Source organism: Geotrypetes seraphini, chromosome 9, assembly GCF_902459505.1.
Source record: "Geotrypetes seraphini chromosome 9, aGeoSer1.1, whole genome shotgun sequence".
Classification (NCBI taxonomy): Eukaryota; Metazoa; Chordata; class Amphibia; order Gymnophiona; family Dermophiidae; genus Geotrypetes; species Geotrypetes seraphini.
Genome location: NC_047092.1, coordinates 45,218,623 through 45,240,715, shown reverse-complemented (window position 1 = coordinate 45,240,715; position 22,093 = coordinate 45,218,623). Strand labels below are relative to the sequence as shown.

The 22,093-nt window shown below is 43.6% G+C and overlaps 1 protein-coding gene across 3 annotated transcripts in view; it reads right to left on the bottom strand.

Moving 5' to 3' along the window:
- MOV10L1 (Mov10 like RISC complex RNA helicase 1) overlaps window positions 1-22,093 on the bottom strand; it is a 140,764-nt gene that overhangs the window by 77,740 nt on the left and 40,931 nt on the right. For all 3 annotated transcript variants that reach the window (XM_033957609.1, XM_033957608.1, XM_033957610.1), the window contains exons 10-12: window positions 18,124-18,301; window positions 10,470-10,540; window positions 5,993-6,084 (exon numbers count right to left, since the gene is read on the bottom strand). In XM_033957609.1, the coding sequence (XP_033813500.1) occupies window positions 5,993-6,084; window positions 10,470-10,540; window positions 18,124-18,301 (341 nt within the window). The remainder of the gene's footprint in view (window positions 1-5,992; window positions 6,085-10,469; window positions 10,541-18,123; window positions 18,302-22,093) is intronic.

Below are 22,093 nucleotides of genomic sequence, written 5' to 3'. Positions count from 1 at the left end.
GTTCTGTGATCCCCATAGCAACACAAACAACCCAGAGTCTTAGTTCCTGTGCTGGAATGCTAAGAGAGAGAAAAAATCTTCACACACTAAGGATCAATGTAAATAATCACAAAGGCTTTCTGAAGGCAGAACCTGGTCAGTTTAAAGGCAACTGAATCCTCAGGCCTGTCTCAAAAATTCTCTGCAAGTCTTGTGCCTTTTATTAGGATTCACATCAAAACTGCACAAACAGTTATTTATCAATTACCAATCAATATGTCATCCCTCACAATACATCATTAGTCAGGCCATTTTCATGTCAACAAAATCTCATTACCATACAAGAAAAAAAACAAAACATAGGCACCAGAACTAGATGCAATCAGATGTGATGATATAGTATAAAAGTCATCATAGTATATTAAATAATATAACATATTTGATCCTGGTTACCCAAAACCCATTCTGCTTCTAAAGGCTGTGTCATTTCAATTCTTAGTTCTCTACATTGCTTAATAACCTTTGTTCTTTTTAGCCCCAAGGTTTCTGGAGATGTCCAAAATGTTCATTTCACAAGCAGCAGTTTTACTTTCCTTATCAAGGCACAGAGCAATGAAACTGTAAACATAACATTTCATTCTCAGGGACTATCAAGGTTATGAGCATAACATTTCATTGCCAAGGATAAAGTTCTGCTCTAATATTTTAGTGTATGCAACATACTGCCCTTTTGAATTTTCATATACATATTTTCCGAGGGGGGGGGCTCTCCTCACTTAATCTCTATTGGGCCTATCAGAAACAAAAAAATAGTCATATGGAGCAAGATCTGGCAAGTAGGGTGGATGGTCTATGCATTGAAACCCCAATTGCATCAAAACATCCATCGGCAGGAGCGAGTGGGCATCTCTCCCACTGCCAGATACATCAAATTATTAAAAAACACATAAGATAAGCTCAATTTATCACACACTAGTCCTCCAATCTCGGATCCAAGATTTAAAGAGTAGAGAAATTAAACACACATATTAACTAAGAAAGCCGTTTACCTACTGCAGCACAGAGAACTAATCCTTATTATTAGGCACAGTTATTGTTCCATTCTCAAGACGTTTCATTGAGAGAAAACTTATCCAATGAGATTGGTCAGTAAAAACATATTTTAAAGAATGGTATCTGACTACACATTTGCATGGATATCTCAAAAAGATAAGACCCCCCCTATTTGAGTCACTCCAGGTTTCAATATTAAGAATTATTTTCTTCTTTTTTGAGTCTCTCAGGAAATATCTGGATATGGTATCCCAGGAAGTCCTTGGATCTATTTTTGAAGAAAAGTTTTAGGATCCAATTCTTTTTTTTTTTTTATTTTATTTCTTTATCAATTTTCAATTTAAATCAAGCTAAGCACTTGTACAGAAAGCAATAGTCATAACAACAAAATAATCATGAAGTAATTTAACATCCAATAAGAAAACATTATTTAACTATTTAAGCTCAAGTCCTCCTAAAGGATCCAAGATTTTAAATTAGCGAAAAATTAAAATTATAGAAATTATTTTGCAAGATGTTCAAAGCAGAAGCGCTGAAAAATGAGGTTTCTTAATTATATTAGGGTTCAAGATGATTCTCCATCCAGACGAGACGTAGCTACAAAAGTTGTCAATTGAGATGGTTCAAAGAATACATATTTAACAGAACGGTAACACACTATACATTTACATGGATGTCTCAAATAAAAAGTTGCCCCCAGAGAAGTAACCCCAGGTTTCAAAAGAAGAAATTCACGGCGACGCTTCTGTGTCTCCCTTGTAAGATCAGGAAACATCTGTACTTTACAACCAAGAAAAATTTTTTGTCTATTTTAAAGTAAATGTCTTAATAACCATGTTTTATCTAACGGAAGCGCCACAGTTAGAATCAAAGTTGCTGGTGAGGCCAGAGTCTTATATCAGATGTCTCCAATAATTCTGAAACATTTAAAGTTTGTTGGCCCACTTCTTTTTGTTGATTACAGAAACTTTCATAGGCAGATAATAGACACGTGAGAATGGTGGTAACATTTCTTTTGATACTTCTAAAATTTCCAATCAAGTAATCTCTTAAGCATTTCTCTTGGATTTACCATTTCTAATTTAGGAAAGTTAATTAGCCTTAAGTTATTACTACGAGAATTATCTCAAGCATTTCAACTTTCCTTCTCAAGTTGGGTATTGTCTTTAATTAAAGTCTCTTGAAGTTGTTTTGATGTAATTATTTCCTTTTCAATTTTCTGAATGGTTTTATCTGAGGTCCAGACAGTTCTTTTCTTAATCTTTAATGTTCTTTTGTATGTTCTGTAATTTTTCCTTCCAAATATTGAAATTTAGGCGTAGTAAGCTTTACAAAACCAGCAATTAGGTCCCATAATGAATCTAAGGTTACAACTTCAGGTTTTACCAAAGAAATTGAAGCTTGTAAAATAGTAGAGTGCTCACCATTCTGTAGAGAGTCTTCAGGGCCTGTCTCTTGGATTTCACCCCCTTGTAAAGCTGGATTCTCTTCAGGTATATTTGTTAGGGCTCCTTGAGCATGAGCCCAACCTCCAAACCTTCTCCCAGATTTACACTTGCCTCTGAGGGAGAGAACACCTCCAACTCCGGGGTTTCCCCCACCCCTGGGAGAACTGGTAACCTGAGAGTGTGGGGGCGGCTCCCTTACATCGGGGCTTCCATGCCTGGAGGAACAGCTAAGGGTTTCGCCTCCCTGTGTCCTCAGCGGGCCGCCTTCCGACGCTAGAGAAACCTCCTGCACTCGCCTCAAAAGCCGCTCGATATTGCCCAGAGAGGGAACCTCTGGACGCCGCGAGACAGCAGCAGCGCTCCGACCTCTTCTCTTGGGCATAATTATAAGTAATCAAAAACCCCTTTCCAGAGTTCAGTTGTGAAGAAATTCTTGATTTGTGAGCAAGCCCGACGCGAGCAGTTCAGTGCGTCTGACTTGAAGCAGCCATCTTGGATCCCACCAGGATCCAATTCTTGTCTGGAGCCAAAGCCACAGACATCAAGAGGGTGGCTGGAATAGCCACTTCTCTATCCGATTGTTCTAGTATAGCTGAAATGTCCTGAGATTCCCCAACCTTTTCTTTTTTCTCCACTTGGGATTTAACAGGAAGCTAGTATACCCTTGTAAGAGGGGGCAAAGAACTTTCAGGAATTTGTAAAATCTCCATAAGTATCGCTTGACCATTTCTCGGGGGGAAATCAATAAGATCTTAGGAAAATTTATAATCCTCAAATTATTAGCTCGACTATTATTCTCTAGAGCAGGGGTCCCCAAAGTCCCTCCTTGAAGGCCAAATCCAGTCAGGGTTTCAGGATTTTCCCAATGAATATGTATGAGATCTATGTGCATGCACTGCTTTCAATGCATATTCATTGGGGAAATCCTGAAAATCCGACTGGATTCGGCCCTCAAGGAGGGACTTTGGGGACCCCTGCTCTAGAGCTTCCAATTTTCTCCTCATAATTATGTTGGTTTTAACCAATAAGTCTTGATTGTTTTTTACTGTTATTAGTTCATTGTCTATCTTCTCTACATCTGGTTTTAACAGGGATATATCTTGTTTTAGGAAATTTATTTCTCCTTTCTGTTCTTTGATTTCTCTGTCCAAGTTTTAATTTGGGGATTTAAGGTGTTGGGAGTAGAGGTTTTTAACAGGTATGGGGGCAGTTGAGGTCACATGCTGTTTGGCTGCATTTTTTATAGAGTCGGTTCAGGTAAGGGCATTGTATTGTTAGAAAGTCAGTCTATGTCCTGTCTGCTGCAACTGACTCTCCTACTGTGGGGTGTAATGTTACCTCGTCAAGGAGGCTTGGGGTGCCATTGAAGGAGGTCCTGGTAGTTGAGATCTTGTTTTTGAAGAATTCTGCTAGTTGGGAGGCTGAGGGGGAGGTTTTTCCAGTGGTGGGCCAGGTAGGGTTTGGTGTCTGTGGTTCTTTTTTCTCCATTCTCTTTCGAGTTGTCTGCATTGCCTTTGGAGTAGGAATAGCTCACTGCTGAATCACTTGTTGGCTTGCCTGCCGATTCAGTCCTTTGTATGTAACTGGGACCAATTCATCCATAATTACTTCACTTAGCGAGCGCCATTGAGAACTAAATTCTTTGGGATTGCAGGCTTTGATCATGGAATCTGCTTTGTCCCAGAATGTGATAAGCTGTTTTGTAGAAAAGCATTGGTACCATATCTATGTTATTTGAATGTTCAAATGTGTGCTTATTAGATGTTTCATAAGTACAGTATTATGCTGACTGATTATATCTCTTTGAATTTCAGTGCTGATGAATGAGCTTATTTTTCAAACTTATTGTTATGCTATTAAAATTGTACTACAAACATAATGGAATATAGTTAAATAAAACTGCAAACATCAAAAATTTACAATAAAGTGTTAAAATAATTCACAGTTGAGGCTTGGAGGGCTTGTGAGAGCAGTGGTGATAAAGTAGAATGGGAAGCCTGAGTCTGCCTCCAATGTGTGGTACTGACATCATTCGAAAACCCCAGAAAAGTGCTGCATTAGGGCATGGCCAGAGGGGCTTGCCCTAAGGGGCATGCCAGGTCCCTTGGGAGTCTCAAAGGAGCAGAGAAGGTGCTGGGATCTTTGGCAGGCTTTTAGAAGATTTTCCATATACCTGTAAATCAACTTATCTGTATTGCTTCTATTAAACGGGGAAGAGGAAAGGTGCCTCTAAGACTGTTAAAAGAGCTCAGGATACTAGTACTCAACAGCAAGGCCCCATGGATAAACATGTTTTTGTTCAAAGTCAGACTACACAAGATCAGTTGGAGTCCCAGGAAGAACAAGTTTCACTCAGTTCCTCTGACAGAACCCCTCTACCTATACCCAATACCAAGACAGTAACCACATCACCTAGTTTACTAGGTCATGAGAACTGGCTCAAAAGGGTGCTGAGGGTACAACCTTGTCTGGGACTCAAATGGTTCATCTTTCTAAGCCAGTATTTCTTCCTAGAGTGGATGGAAATGCTTTGCAATCTCTACAACCAGATATTACTTTAAAGGGTATTTAGTTTGTGGTGACCCAAATTGAGACCAGAATGGGGGAAACTATGGTGCAGTTGTGCCAGTTCTCTCAGAACATAGTAGCAAAATTAGAGGATTTGGAAAAGGATTTAAAAAAAAAAATGTGAACAGAGGCTGCAGAGAGTGGAACCTCAAATTAGAACACTGACGACGACTGGCTCAGCTACAGTGAAAGACACAGTCTATCCATCCGATATGGATTGAAGAATTCATTGCAGGCTAAGAAGCTTAGATTGCTGAATTTTCCTCAAACAAGATTATTGTCTTCAGAAAAATTGTTAAGTATTTTAAGGAGGTGTTATTGATAAAAAGAAGAAATTAAGGTTCTCTCAGTCGTATTACCTTTCTTAAAGATCTTGAGTTGTGAACGACAGGCGCATTTGATTCCCTTCAGGGGAGCAATTTCAATCTGACAGAATTTCTTGAATCCTCTTTGGATAATATTTTTTCTAGTGCTACCCTCCCTGTGTCGTTCATAACAGAGTGATAAAATTATGGAATTGTATTTCAAGAAGAGTATTCTTTTTGTGGTCACACAGGCTAGGAGGAAATTATTTCTACAATTATATCAAAAGTTTTGTCTACAGGGGGTACTTTTTTAAGGTTTCCCTGTAAATGTATGTTATATTCTATGATTATCTAGCCTATATTTGGCATGGGTCTGTATGGTCTCTACATGTGAAATTTTCTAAATGCATAGTTTCTATGGGCATAGAGCAGTGTAGTTCATTTTATTTTCTCCAGCTGGAACTATAATGGTATTTTAAGATCCTCTGTAATATTTGAAGTGCTACCCTTTAGTAGGTAGTATTAATATGCCCAACCAGCAAGGGTTATAGCAAGTTTGCAATAGCCTATATTATGAATACAACTATTATAGAAATACTTTAATCAAAAATAGATCATAACCTTCTCCAAAGAGCTCACCTAGAGAATGTGAATTCAATATCCATAGGTTCAGAGTTATAGGACTGTGAGAGCTCTGCATTCACTCTCAGCGTGAGCTCCTCCTCATGTATCTGTGGAAAAAGGTATAAATTTTATATACATAGAATTTAGGGGATGGAGTAAAAACCAAGGGTTCCCTAAAGCCAACTATTACTTGTGTTTTGAATGACTGATAACTTAGTAAGATGGCAGAATTCAGGCAAAGGTAGGAATTACCTTCAGAGTCCAGAAAAGGAGAGACCTAGGACTATCAGCCCGAGATAGAGAATGACATAGGGACAAATTTTTCCTCATCCCCACAGGAACTCAATTTCCCCGTCCCTGTGAGTTTTGTCGCTCTGTCTTAACTGCACAAGCCTCGAACACTTACGATATTAAGTGTTTAAGGCTTGTGCAGATGAAAATGGAGCTTGCAGCAATGGGTCAGGAAAAGAACTTGCTGGGAAAGGAAAATTGAGTTCCCGCGGGGACAGGGAAAAATTTGTCCCTGTGTCATTCTCTACCCTGAGACTCAGGGGTCTATCCATCATATCTGAACTTCTAGAGTTTAAATCTAGGAAGGAGAAATTAGGTCTTACCTGCTAGTCTTTTTAGTTCCTCCAGACCGGCACAGACAGATGGTTTACACTCTTCTACCAGCAAGTAGAGACTGAGAACACACTGAATTCTAACAGTACAAGAAGGCTCTGCAGTCCCTCATAAAATCAGTCTGACAAACAGCCAAGAAGGAACACCATGAACATTCCAGCTGAAAGAACAGAACTCTAATCCAGAATTATTTTTTTGCAAGAAACAATGCTTGGAGAAGGATTGGAACAGGCAACAAAAACTGTCCCTACAGTTCGCCAGCTACACCAAATGAACCAGATGCTGCTGCTCCACAACAACTATTTACACTCCCCAGAAAAAAGAAAAGGCAAACAACAAAAATCACCAGTTTGCATTCCTGAGAAAAAACTGACTCTTCGTATCAAGAGCAAATCTAATCTAATCTTCTATTTGTGTGTCGCACATACCTATTCAGGCTCTAAACAAACATGAGTGGGGTTCTGTGCCGGTCTGGAGGGCTTAAAAAAAGGTCTTACCTACTAATTTTCTAATTTCTCTTTTTGCCAAAGGGTACTGCTGAAAACTGATAGTGCTATTTCAGAACATGAAACCTGAGGAACTTTCTGTGGTCTGAGAAAGCGGGGATATGCAAGTAGGCCTCTGTCAGATCCAGAGAGGCCAAGAACTCTTCCGGAAAGACTGCTACTATGACAGAGCAAACCATCTCCATGTGACAACATGGAACTCAAGAGCATTGATTTTAAGTGTGTCAGGTCTAGAATAGGTCTCCAATCGTTGAAGTCTTTCTTTGGCATAAAGTATATGGAGTATATGCCTGAGCCCGAGTCTTCGGGAAGCACAGGCTCTATGGCCTGAAAGTCTAACAGCCTGCTCATTGTAGCTTGCACCCGGGCCATTTTTTTTCTGAGTGTCCCACCAGAGAGTCCACAAACCAATCTGTCAGAGGCCAGGTGAAGTCCAGTTTGTAGCCATTCTAGATAATGTACTGAACCCAGGCATGAAGAAATTTCGAGTCAGCCCCCTATCTTGAGAAGGACCGCCCCAGACCTGGCGTTATTGCAACTTCTTGGAAGAGGGAACCGCCCAGGGTGCTGTAGACTGGTTGCATCTGGATCCAGATGATCTCTGCCTGAAACTCTGGGAGAATCTCTGGGAAGCAGAGATGGAAAATTGCCTAGACCTCCTGGAGCCATGAAAATTAGAGCATCCCGAGTCCCTAGAGACTCTGGGTCTGCTGTAAGGCAAGGTCTCGGGTTGACGATCTAACACACATGATATAAGAACTTCCAGACCCTTTCCGAATAATAATTGCCCTTTAAAAAAGAAAACAAAAAAAGTCTGCTAAGGGTAGCTTTAGAAGTGGAATCACCAGCCCATTTTCTGATCCAGGGCATTCTGCATGCTGAGGTTGAAGCCGACGCTTTACTCATGACACGAATAATGTCAGAGTGTATGCCACATAATCCACTCCAGACAAAAGGAGCTGAGGAATGGGTTTCTTCGCCCTCGCACTCCAGAGTACACAGCTAAAAAAGATATAATGGACAGGTAGGCACCTGTCACAAAGGACACCGCTGAGGCTGCTTTGATACCCAAAACCAATGTCTCGAAAAGCCTCTTGGGAACTACATCCACTCGGTGATCCTGCATATCCTTGAGCACCACTCTGCCTTCACTAGGAACAGAGGTATACTTAGTAACCTGCACAACCAAAAAATCCACTTTAGGTTGGGCAAAAAAGTTGCGGGCACTTCTGTGTCATTGGATGCAGTCAGGACATGGCTCTCGCTACTTTTAGAGACGCCTCAGGAATGTCCCCTGCTCAGCAACTAAGATTAATGTCCAGATACAAGGGAAATGTGGAAAACTGAACCCTCATTCCATTCATAAGAGAGGAGGAAGTAGATGGAACTGGCTGAGAGTCCAAATTCAGCTCACACAAGGACTCAAAAATAAGATCCATAAAAGCAGAGGGCTTAAAAAGGCACAGGACTGAAGGATCATTCCCAGGATCGAGAGTCATAACAGAATCCAAAGCGCCAGACTGCAGACCCGTGTCCCTCGATGTACGGGGTAAATTATGAGACAATAAGGTAACAGTGAGAGGCTCTTTGCAGCTCACTTTTACCTTGGAAGACCAGCTCTCCTGAAAGGCTATCTACATTAAATTCAGAAGAAAAGGCCATACCGGGCAGTCACCAGATAGCAGCTGTATTTTGCTTCTCTTGGGCTCCACTGCTTCTGTGCCCTTTTGCGCAGGATGATCACTGTTCCCAGGGTCTGAAAAGAAGTCTCGGAACCATCGGGCTAGATGCCCTTCCAGCAGCCCTAGAATGCAACGGAGAGGCTAAGTTGGATTCTCCCGCCTCTGTCATGTGCAGCACAGCACGTGGCACAAGGATGCTCCTGAGGCACACGGTATAGTGGTAATAAAAAAAAATCCAAAAAGACTCCATCCCAACAAGTTTTGAGGCAAAAGTCAAAGATTTGGATCTGCAGGAAACTTTTGAGAGAGAGAGAGAAAAAAAAAATCACTAAAATCCAAGATGGCTGCCATCAGGATTTTGGTGTCCAAAAATGCTAGAAAAACAGTAAAATAAAAGTTAAAAAACAGCTAATTTAGGATTTTTTTTAGGCCAGGGAACAATTACCAATGTTTGAAATCTGGAATTTCTGACCCCGTCTCCCCTATTCACCTGAAAGGCTGTAACAGTCTTACTCACTATGACCTGTGCTGGAAATGTGCTGCAGTCTGCCCCAGCTCTGTACAGTACAAGCTGGAAAGGGAGAAGAAATCACTGCTTCATCCAGAAGGTTCCCTCAATGGAATTAAGACCATTGGTGAACAGACTATTTGAAACAGGATGCCAACTGGACCAATGCCCATCCCACCTGTACTGGGATAAGCTGGAAGAAGTACTGAACTGGTTAGTTAAGATAGTGAACTCTACACTGAGACAAGGATAGTTTTTAAGAGAATTTGGAGTAATCTTACTCACACCTATCCCAAAAGGAACAGACTTGGACCTATCAAAAAGCTACAAACGGGTACTAAGCATACCTTTTATAACATACCTTTTATAACAAAGTTGAACGAGTTTGTAGTCGTCTCCCAACTAAAATAACCTATCACCCTCACAACTGGGTTTAGAAACCTACACAGCACAGAAAAATATTTGATAATCTGGTATCTAGGACCGTCGAAACAGTGCCTGCTGGTACTAAAAACCTCTTGCGTGGTTTTGGAAAAGGAGGGCAATGTGAAAGGAGGGCTAAAAAAATGAAAATATACAAATTACTGAAAATGTCTCATCGCCCTTAGATCCATTCAACCACAAATAGAGAGAATACTGGAAAGAGGGATATGGACATAGAACAGAGATGCTATACAGGGGAAGATAGGGACACAGAGAGGGGAGACACTTAAAATAAAAGTGTGTATGTGTGTGTGTGTGTGGTGGGGGGGGGGGGGAAATAGGGATGCAGAAGGAAAAAGGATAATGACACAGAGAAAAGACATGTCAAATGGATAGGAGACCCTGACAAGAGAGCTCAGAATTGTGTGAATGCTCTTCAATGCTATTATGGTATCATTTGTATTGTATGGGTATTTCTCTCTCTTTTTTTTTGTTATATGATTGTTCTACAGTGCTGTTAAAAGGTGTATATGTCTGAATGTTAGTCCAACTACTAAGCTTCAATGTGCCATTTCAAAATTTACCAAATTGTATTTATGCTTATATTTCATCATTTCACAATTGTTGTGCTATTAACAAAATTTTAAGTTTTCAAGCTGGGTAAAATTTTCCATCTTGGGTAAAATTTTGCCTAAAGGTGGTTAATAGAATCACAAAATAAAGCCTACCAGAAAAATCCTTTAACTTGCCTCAGTGACATATGAAATATAGTCAATCACCGGTCCTACGTAATCTTCATGCCTCAAAATCACTTTGTCTCCTGGCAAAAAAAAAAAAAGAAAAATGGCAAATTAAGTTTTCAGGTGAAGTTTATACGATCCTGTTATAGTTTACACCTACTTGTTGAAAATGTGGTACTGCTCATGACTCCTCTCACTCACAGGCTTGGCTGGACTGTAAAATAACGCAAGTCCTTGCAATTAACTGATTTAAATTTTCTTTCTTTTTGTTTTTAAAACAGTGCTTGAATTAGGCAAACCACTCTGGTACTCAGGCAGAGAAGGGCAGGGAGAGGGACCCAGTCACCCAAGTGTGACACCCCCAGGGCAAGAGAGAACCCCCCCCTCCCACAGGCCTCAACTCTAGTACAGCAGCCAGGACCAGATTAAATAAGAGATGTGCTCTTTACCTTTTCTCCTGTACTATCACCAGAAAGAAAACTAATCACAAGGCCCACATGGAAACTGCACAAACTTGCCACTGCTACCGTCTGCTGAGGCTGAACAGACTGACTTTCAGGGGACTGCACAGCCCACTTATAACTTAAAGTTGAAGCTCAGAAGTTCTCAGTCTATTCCGGTCCTCAACAGCTGAAGCCAGATCAGGTTTTCAGGATATCCACAATGAATATGATTGAGATGGATTTGAATGCACTGCCTCCTTGAGATGCAAATCTATCTCATACATATTTATTGAGGATATCCTGAAAACCTGACCTGGCTCCGGCTCTCGAGGACCGGAATTGCCTACCCCTGGTCTAGAGAGAGACTCTATGGAATACACCTACTACTGATAAAACAAGTGCAACTGATGCAGAGTTCTACAGAGAAACTACGGTGCATGCAAACAAAATAACACACCTTGGGTCTATTGGTGCGGGTCTGTGATTACAAATTAGAAACAGAAATGTGAAGCCAAGAATTAGGGCCAGGATTCTCAAAAACCCGTGTTAAAAAGTGACTGCCTGCTAACGCAGCCGTTTTGATAGCGAATCTAAAAAAACCAAGACATTCTCAAAAAATTGCAAATTCAAATGAGATTGGTGGACTGCAGCAAAGATTTGCATGTGCCCATTGCTGGTGATAGCGATTCCACATGCACAGAAAAAAACGCTGTCAAATCCCCTCATACATACAAAACCCCCCTCCCCCACAACAAAAACGAGTGAGATGCCCCCACTCTCCCGCTGTCCTAAAATCCCTACCAACCCAGCCGTTGCAGCAGGAGAGATGCCCACTCTCTCCTGCTGCACTAACTGCCACAACCCGACCACTAAAATACCCCATGCAACCACCCCGCCACTGACCCGAGAATTCTGAATCGCTCTTAATTCCAAGAGGGTTATGTGGAACTTCTGTTCTTGAAAAGACCACAGACCCTGTATTCCGAGATCGTTCAGGAGAGCTGCCCAAGCACATATGGACGAATCTATGTTAAAAAATTTCTGATGTGGAGGCCTTTGAAAGAACAGCCCTTTGAAAAGATTTGATGAATTTATGCACCACTTTAAGAGACTGAGGAAGCAATGATGCGATTGCAATCTTCTGAGAGAAAGGATGAAGAGCTGGAGACCATTGAGAAGCCAGGGACCACTGAACTGATCTGAGATGAATGCGAAGGGGGTAAAGTGTACTGTAAATGCCATGTGACCTAATATGATCATCACTGGACTGACAGATGGATTGCAGATGATAGACTTGACTGCAAAGGGGAACTTTGCTGAGTATAATGGTTGAGAGGGTTTTCAAAAAGCTGACTTTGAAACATAATTGTTGACTGTAATGCTGTGAGCTGTTAAAGCTGCTGCCACTAGTACCCGGCAATGAATAAACTCTCTTGGGAAAGAGGCCAGGCTGAAAGATAAAACTCTGTATTGACAATATTGCAGGTGTGTCTGCAACTGCAGTTGTAAGTCTCTGAGGTCAGGTGGATGTAGATTGTTTGTCTAGAATCCCTGATGATTCTGAGAAGGTGATACCCCCAGGCATGTAATTGAAGTAGAACCAGCATTTGTTAAAGAAGAAGGGCATCTACCGAGGGTTGACGAGGCCTCACTTTGAAATGAGATATAGTAAGCTTTGTTGATAACTTTAAGAACCCCACAGGTGTCATCAGAAATCAACACTGTAAATGACCCCCAATTGATTGAGGCAGCATCAGCGAAAGAGAGAAAGTGTTGCTCTTCAGAAGCATATGAAGGAAGGCTGAGCATGCTCAGAAGGAGCCGTCGTGTGAGGTTGCTGAGGCTTCTGTTAGTTTTGCTATTTTTGCGGCAGCAGCCGAGATGTAAAAGTATATCACCCCTGATATGAAAAGAAGTAGACTTTGTGCAATTCAAAGCATTCCCGTTCCCTTCATGTTGTGGCCGTCAAAATGGTACGAGAGACTGTTAGCCATACTAGGTATCTCATAGTCCCCGATATTGCAGGTCTAGATCAGTGGTTCTCAATCCTGCCCTGGAGGACCCCCAGGCCAATTGGGTTTTCAGGATAGCCCTAATGAATATGCATGGAGCAGATTTGAATGCCTGGCACTTCCATTATATGCAGGTCTCTCTCATGTATATTCATTAGGGCTACCTGGAAAACCCAACTGGCCTGGGGGTCCTCCAGGACAGGGTCGGGAACCACTGATCTAGATGACCTCTCAAAAGCATGATTGGCAAATATATAGCAAGGTCAGTCTGTCTATGAATTTGATGATATTCAAGAAGGTGCTCTGAAGGAATATACTGCTCAAAGCCAGGCCATTTCCCGATCAGCTGCTTTAGATAAATGGACACATACAAAGTGTAAGAAAGGCTACTGATCACCAGCATAGAATTTTGCTAAAGGCGACTAAGGATTTGCCCCCAAAATGTAAGGTTTTGGAGGGGTAATGTTGAATCAAATAAGCTCCAATGATATAATATGGCGGCCTTACAATCTCAATTATATCAGGCTCCTATATTTGAAACCTCTCCAAAAAATTCAGAAAATAAAGTATCACCTAGAGAGGTTCTAAAGTATCTTGACCCACAGACCTCAGAAATGCCTAGGAGTATGTTCAGTTATCTTTAGAGAACATACGGTCCAGAAACGGCACCCATAGTCGTCATAGGTCTCAATAGTAATATTTAAGTTTTTATTTATTTAGTAACTTATATAAATATTTTAAGTATCAAAAAGTACTCATCTTTAGCTTTCATCTACGCGGGTGGGGGTAGGCACTCCGACATAGACTATGTTTCGCCCCTACGGGCTGTATCAAGGAATATTTATATAAGTTACTAAATAAATAAAAACTTAAAAACTTAAATATTACTATTGAGACCTATGACGACTATGGGTGCCGTTTCTGGACCGTATGTTCTCTAAAGATAACTGAACATACTCCTAGGCATTTCTGAGGTCTGTGGGACAAGATACTTTAGAACCTCTCTAGGTGATACTTTATTTTGGCCTTACAATCTGCCAGGCCCCGGGTTCAATACCCTCGTTGAAGATTCAGTAGGAAGTAAAATCAAATGACAAGCACAGCTAGAAGTGATTACATAAAGAATATAATGTGCAGAAATAGACTTAATATTACAGAAAAGCAAGATTTATAAAGATACATCAAGCATATATTGTGTTACAATTGTACAGAAAAAAAATAGAAATAAGCTTTACAAATACAGAGTGGCTTCAGAGACTGCTTATGTGTGTGCCAGGAGAGAGAGAGAGAGAGGACAGTTTACCTGCATTACAGTCGAGAGAGAGAGATCGAGAAAAGTTCTAACCTCCCATATTTATAAGTTTGAGGCTTGTTCTAAAAATAGAATCTATTGAAGTTAAGTACCCCTATCTTTTGTAAACTGTTTGAAACAATGGTGAATAAGGTGAGTGGGGTGTGAGAGACTGGAGAAGAAAAGAGAGAGAAACTGTCCCTCACAGACTGGAGTTGAATGTAATTTCCAGTATCACTCTGACAATAGTTTCTGATTAACCCTATCTGTGTTAGACCATGCAGCTGGGTTTACTGTGTATCTTAAGCACAGACATTAAAGCACAGTTACTTACCTTAACAGGTGTTATCCAGGGACAGCAGGCAGATATTCTTTACGCATGGGGTGACGTCACCGACGGAGCCTTCGGTACGGACCTTTTTAACTAGAAAGTTCTAGTTGGCCGCACCGCGCGTGCGCGAGTGCCTTCCCGCCCGACGGAGGAGTGCGTGGTCCCCAGTTAGGATAAGCCAGCTAAGAAGCCAACCCGGGGAGGTGGGTGGGATGTAAGAATATCTGCCTGCTGTCCCTGGATAACACCTGTTACGGTAAGTAACTGTGCTTTATCCCAGGACAAGCAGGCAGCATATTCTTTACGCATGGGTGACCTCCAAGCTAACAAAGCAGACATCTCCCTGAGGAACTTTGAAAAGGAGGACTGCTCAGGTTTGGAGGTGGCATCGGGTGCCGATGGATCCTCATCAGATGAGGAGAGATCCTCCTCGGTACCCAGAGGTCCGGGACCCATAAGTCTGGGTCCCGGACCTCTGGGTGTGCATGCCGAGACACCGGGGTGGAAGGTGCGGTATGGTGAGTCTTGGATAAAGATTTTCCAGAGCGCACCGAAACGGTACCGGGAGAAGAGGACCGGTGTCGATCCTGGTCCCGGGAAGTATGGTGCCCTGCCCGGTCCCGAGGAGGATCCGTCGTGGTATGGGAGTGAACCACCGGATGGGCATGAAGTTGCTCAGCCGAAAGAATCGGCATGGAGGTGTTGATAGGTACCGATGGGGTGGATACCGGGGACTCGGTACGGGGCTCGGGCCGGTCTGGTACCGAAAGGAGCGGTGCCAGGATAGTGGGTAACAGGTGCTCGAGCTGACGCTGCAACTGTTCCTGGAGTTGAACTTGGAGGATGGCCGTAATACGGTCATCCAGGGGTGGCACCGGAACCGCTTTCTTTTGCTTCGGTTCCTTAGGTGCCGCTCCACGCCCCGGCGATAAGGAGGCCGATGATGAGGCACTCACCGAAATCGGGGCGGAGCGCTTGCGGGGTCGGCGCGAGGCCGGCAAGGTCGGTGTCGCCACTGTGGCTGGTGGACGCTCGAGGGAAGAGGGAGGCTTCTTAGCCGGCTTACCTGGCGCCAGAGACGCCGATGTGGGGTCGGGCGTCGTCGAAGTAGACGGTGCCGATTTCTGTGGTACCGCTGTCGATGCCGAGGAGTCCATCGTCGACCCGGTGCCGAACAAAAGATTTTGTTGGATTTGTCGGTTTTTAAGCGTCCGCTTTTTAAGAGTGGCACAGCGGGTGCAGGAGTCCGCCCAATGCTCCGGACCCAAACACTGTAAACACCAATTGTGTGGGTCAGTGAGGGAGATCGGGCGTGCACACCGCTGGCACTTCTTAAAACCGACTTGCGGGGGCATGAAGGGGAAAACAGCCTCCGCAAAATCGAACCCCGAGGCCTGTATAATGGCAACAGGCCCCGCCGGGGCAAAGTCGAAAAAAGGGAAAAAAAATATAAGTTTTTTTTTTTTTTTTTTTTTTTACAAATCAAAGAAAAAAGAAACCCGAAGGCAAAAAAGAAGAAAAAAATGGAAAAAATCGCGAGCGGGAAGGCAAAAAGTGATTTCAACGGCCGTTGAAAAAACACACGCGTCTTCTTTGCTCCGCGGAAACGAAGAAACTGGGGACCACGCACTCCTCCGTCGGGCGGGAAGGCGCACGCGCGGTGCGGCCAACTAGAACTTTCTAGTTAAAAAGGTCCGTACCGAGGGCTCCGTCGGTGACGTCACCCCATGCGTAAAGAATATGCTGCCTGCTTGTCCTGGGATAACACCTCTTCGCACCTCAGAGTTGTATCAAAGTCTTTTGTTATTTTATTCTGAGGCTGCTAGCCCATCTGCACTGACATGCCCTAAGGCAAGATATGAATGATATGATCTCCCATAGGCCTTTGCTGACATTGGTAAGGCCACCAGAAAATGCTAACACCTAAAGTTGGGCTGACAGCGACGTCCAAATTTGTCTCACAAACAGCCTTGCTCTAGAGGTGCAGAGGCATAAATTCATATACTGGAATATTTGTTAAGGGTTGAGTAATGCAGTAATGAGTGATATGGGCCATGGAGAAGACTGAGTCCAGTGTTCTTGGAGCAACCATAATACTTAAAGGTGTGCCCCAATATATTGAGAGGTGTCTCAGTAAGCCTGCCATATAATGGCAACCTGAGAAGCTCTTTGGGAGACTCATCATAGCCCAAGCATGTATGAACTCAGTGTTAGGTTCATTGTCGGCTTCCAAATTAACTGGCAGGGCTGTGCCTAGCTGCCAAATATCTCCAAGAAAGGAAAGATCCACTGAAGATCTTCTCCCAAAAGGCAGTTCCTGTAACAAGTCGAAAGGAATGCCATAAGACTCAGGCTTAAGTGTACTGTCCTAGTCTCATTGGAAATTTGAATTATAGAGAAGTTTGTGTCTTCAAAAAAATCTTACAACATCCTTGGTACCGATTAAGAAAATCTGGTGATGTCCATGAACTGCTCCTGCTAAGCTCAATGGGTCTTAAGAGCGCGATTTTAAAGAGGAACACTGAGTACAAGTCTCAATGCAGATTGCAAGGTTTAAACTCTGAAGCCACCCATTATGAGGGACGGTTACTTACTGCCCTTCTTAAAACCCATCAAAGGTTTCGACATGGACGGAAAAATTCTCTCGGAGTTATGAAACTCGCTGAAGAAAAATCCCCAAGATACAGGAAAAAAATAAAGATGTCTCTTCTTAACGAAGGGAAATAAAAACAAATGGAACAAAGAAGAAAATTACACGAAGCGGAATGGCAATGTTGACTGACGGAGTTCAGTCAAAAAGATACTCTTCGCTCCGTGGAAAATGAAGAACTGAGGTGCCTCAAACCTCTTCTGGCGGGAAGGCAGGTAGTCACGAAGCTCTTAAAATTTAAAGTGACAGTTCACATTTCAGACTGTTCATACCGTCCGTTGATGACATCACCCATATGTAAGAATATGCTGCCTGCTTGTCCTAGGATAAGCTTGGTTATGAAAGTGGATACTTTGATAGAGAAGGATGATGTTATCTTGCAGATTGAATGTATGAACAATATGGAGAAAGTGGAGGATGAATAGTCCACGTTTGAACTGGTGGGAGAGTCAGAGAACATCAAGGTCTATATTTGAACCATGTTCATCGGTGGTGGTAAAAGCAATTGTAGATGAAGGGAGTGCTGCGTTAATGAAGATTGTTAATAAATTACAGACAGGGTTTGTGCCTGATATCTGTAAGAATAGTCACAGGTAATAGCCCAAAAGTGGAATCTGTGCAGAATGTCAGATTAACTCTAGCCACCTTGTTGGGCACACTGGATAAACCATACAGGTCTTCATCCACTAATTAACATTTACTAAATAATACTATGAGAGTAAAGAGCCAGCTGGAAACCCTTTTTTTGCATTTTCAACCACTCAAGCTGTTTTTCCTTACTTATAATTTTGTGCACTTTGGTTTTAAAGGTATATATGATCTCCATGAACAGCAGTTAGCATATGAGCAAATGAGATGTCACCAAAGCCAGGCCTAGCCCCAAATTGTCCATACTATATTCTTTTTCTGAAGACAGCTGAACCAAGGAAAACCTACCTGGGTATACAGAGGGCCTGCCCTCGGCCAGCCCTGGCACCTCCAGCAGCAGGTAACCACCATTTTTCCTCAGGGTTACACCGCTCAGGCTGAACTCTCTCATCATCTCCTCTTCAGAGATGTCCTCCAGCCACAGAAGTGTGGAAAACCTCTTCAGGTAATTAGTTATACTCAGCAACTGCAAATGAAAGTTTTCAATGTTAGTCTTTCTTCCCCCAGGATAAACTGGAACCTACAAATCCTGCTCAGACCCACTCAACCTAACGGTAAATTTATGGGTAGTACTAACTTTTAGAAGTGGTGGCGAGGTTTGATGCACATACCTTAAACTTGGGAAGAACCCAGACAGATATTTCCTCACATTATATTCTTGAAGACTGAATTCAAAGTGAATCCATCAGCTCTAATAAGGTCTACCCCAGTGTTTTTCAACATGCAGTACACGTACCTCCAAGGGTATGCAGTGCTAGCGCTGTATCTCTCCCAACTACCTTCTGCCGTTGTGAATAGGTGGCGCCAGCGTTGTACGTCTCCCTTCCTTCTGCCGTCGCATATTTCCAGCTTCCTCCCCCACTCTCAGAACAGCAGCAGCTCACTGTGTGCTTTTAACTTCCCCACACAGCTGCCACTAGTGTTAGTTTAGCCGGCAATTCCATCAGACAGCCTTAAGCCTTTGCTAGGCCAGCCCACCTCTGACAAAAGAGGACGTTGCATAATCAGAGGCGGGTCGGTCGAGCAAAGGCCCTGAGGCTGTCTGATGGAATCGCTGGCTCAGCAGAACCTCTCCTCTCCCTAGTAGCAGTTCACTGCGTGATTTTAACTTCCCCACACAGCTGCTGCTAGCGTTAGTTTAGTCGCGGTTCTATGAGGCAGTCTCAAGGTCTTGCTAGGCTAGGCCGCCTCTGGTGATGCAACTTCCTCTTTCGTCGGAGGCAGTCTGGCCTAGCAAAGACCCTGAAGCAGCCTGATGGAACCATAGCTAAACACTAGCGGCAGCTGTGTGGGGAAGTTGAAAGCACGCAGTGAGCTGCCGCTAGGGAGAGGAGAGGTACTGCTGAGCCTGCAGTTCCATCAGGCAGCCTCGGGGCCTTTGCTAGGCTGGTCCGCTTCTGATGATACGTCTTCTTTCATCGAAGGTGGGCTTGCCTAGCAAAGGCCCCGAGGCTGCCTGGTGGAATCGCCAGCTAAACTAATGTTGTGTGTGGGAAGTTAAAATCACACCGTGAGCTTCTGTTCTTTTGGTGGAGGAGGCAGGCTAGGGAGAGAAGATGAGGAAGGCTGGAGATACGCGACAGCAGAAGGAAGGGAGACATACTGTGACGGCGTCATGTATACATGACAGCAGAAGGAAGTTGGGAGACATACAGCGCCAGCGCAATGCACTCCTAGGGGTATGCGTACCACTGTGTTGAGAAACACTGTACTATGAAGCTCGGAAAAGATTTCAATGAGTTGTTCTGATTACTGACCAGTAAAATACTGGCACGCTACACCGACTGGAACCAGTTTAAAAACCATCATTAAAGGTACCATAAGGTTTGAGAATCCAGCCCTAAGTGACTTGTCCAAGATCACAAAGGGCCACAGTGAGATTTCAACCTGATTTCCCTTGTTTTCAGCTCCAGCTGTAGTCTTGGTATCTAGAACAGCTGGGCTGAAAGGGTGTTGCCACAGGTTGATACTTTAGATATAAGCCTAAATGGAGGAAAAGATCTCAGAATCACCTTTTGGGGATCATATATTATTCACTCCAAAATTGATGTGGTGATAAATCTCTGTCATCGATCAAAAAAGCACAGTTACTTACCGTAACAGGTGTTATCCAGGGACAGCAGGCAGATATTCTTGACTGATGGGTGACGGCACCGACGGAGCCCCGGTACGGACACTTTTAGAGTGATTGCACTCTAAGAACTTGGAAAGTTCTAGAGACCGCACCGCGCATGCGCGAGTGCCTTCCCGCCCGACCCCGACGCGCGGTCCCTCAGTTAAGATAAGCCAGCTAAGAAGCCAACCCGGGGAGGTGGGTGGGACGCAAGAATATCTGCCTGCTGTCCCTGGATAACACCTGTTACGGTAAGTAACTGTGCTTTATCCCAGGACAAGCAGGCAGCATATTCTTGACTGATGGGTGACCTCTAAGCTAACAAAAAGAGGGATGGAGGGAAGGTTGGCCATTAGGAAAACAAATTTTGCAAAACAGATTGGCCGAAATGTCCATCCCGTCTGGAGAAAGCATCCAGACAATAATGAGATGTAAAAGTATGGACTGAGGACCACGTAGCAGCTTTGCAGATTTCCTCAATGGGCGTGGAACGGAGGAAAGCTACAGATGCTGCCATAGCTCTAATTCTATGTGCCGTGACAGAACCTTCCAGTGTCAGTCCGGACTGAGCATAGCAGAATGAAATGCACGCAGCAAGCCAATTAGATAGCGTACGCTTAGAAACAGGACGTCCCAATTTATTAGGATCAAAGGACAGAAAAAGTTGGGGAGATGATCTGTGGGGCTTAGTACGGTCTAAATAGTAAGCTAAAGCCCGCTTACAGTCCAAAGTATGAAGAGCCTGTTCCCCGGAATGAGAGTGAGGTTTAGGGAAAAAAACAGGTAGTACAATAGATTGGTTGAGATGGAACTCAGAAACAACCTTAGGAAGAAACTTTGGATGTGTACGTAGAACCACCTTGTCGTGATGAAAGACAGTGAAAGGTGGATCAGAAACCAGTGCATGGAGCTCACTGACCCTCCTGGCAGAGGTGAGAGCAATAAGAAAAAGTACCTTCCAAGTGAGAAACTTGAAAGAGGCAGTAGCCAAGGGTTCAAATGGAGGCTTCATCAAGGCGGAAAGAACCACGTTCAGATCCCAGATCACCGGAGGTGCTTTGAGAGGTGGTTTCAGATTGAAAAGACCTCGCATGAATCTGGAGACCAGGGGATGAGCTGAAAGGAGTTTCCCCTGGACCGGCTCATGAAAGGCCGTAATGGCACTGAGATGAACTCTGATGGAAGTAGACTTGAGACCAGAAGTAGACAGAGAAAGCAGATAATCCAATAGAGGTTCCACTGCAAGAGACTTGGGGTCATGATGATGTAGGAGGCACCAAGAAGAAAACCTCGTCCACTTTTGATGGTAACATTGTAGAGTGGCTGGTTTCCTGGAGGCGTCCAGGATGGAGCGAACAGGCTGAGATAACAAAAGATCAGTTGAAGTCAGCCCGAGAGATACCAAGCTGTCAGGTGTAGAGACTGCAGGTTGGGATGGAGGAGGGTTTCCTGATCCTGTGTAAGCAGAGATGGAAACAGTGGAAGTAGAAATGGATCCCTGGAACTGAGTTGAAGTAGAAGGGAGAACCAATGCTGTCTGGGCCACCGTGGAGCAATCAGGATCATGGTGGCTCGTTCCCTCTTTAGTTTGAACAAGGTCCGAAGCATGAGAGGCAGAGGAGGGAAAGCATAAAGGAATAGATTGGACCAATCCAGAAGAAACGCATCCGCTGCCAGACGGTGAGGAGAGTAAAGTCTGGAGCAGAATTGGGGCAACTGATGATTGTGAGGAGCTGCAAAAAGGTCCACCTGAGGAGTGCCCCATTGTGCAAAGATGGACTGTAGAGTCGATGGGTCGAGAGTCCATTCGTGGGGTTGGAGAACTCTGCTGAGCTTGTCCGCTAAGAAGTTCTGTTCTCCCTGAATATAAATCGCTTTCAGGAATAAGCGGCGCGAGGACGCCCAAGACCAGATTCTCTGGGCTTCCTGGCATAAGAGGCGGGAGCCCGTTCCCCCTTGCTTGTTGATGTAGTACATAGCCACCTGGTTGTCTGTGCAAATTAGAAGGACTTGAGGAAATAGAAGGTGTTGGAAGGCCTTGAGGGCATAGAACATTGCCCTGAGTTCCAGGAAATTGATGTGATGTTTCTTTTCCTGAGGAGTCCAAAGGCCCTGAGTTTGGAACTCGTTCAGATGAGCTCCCCA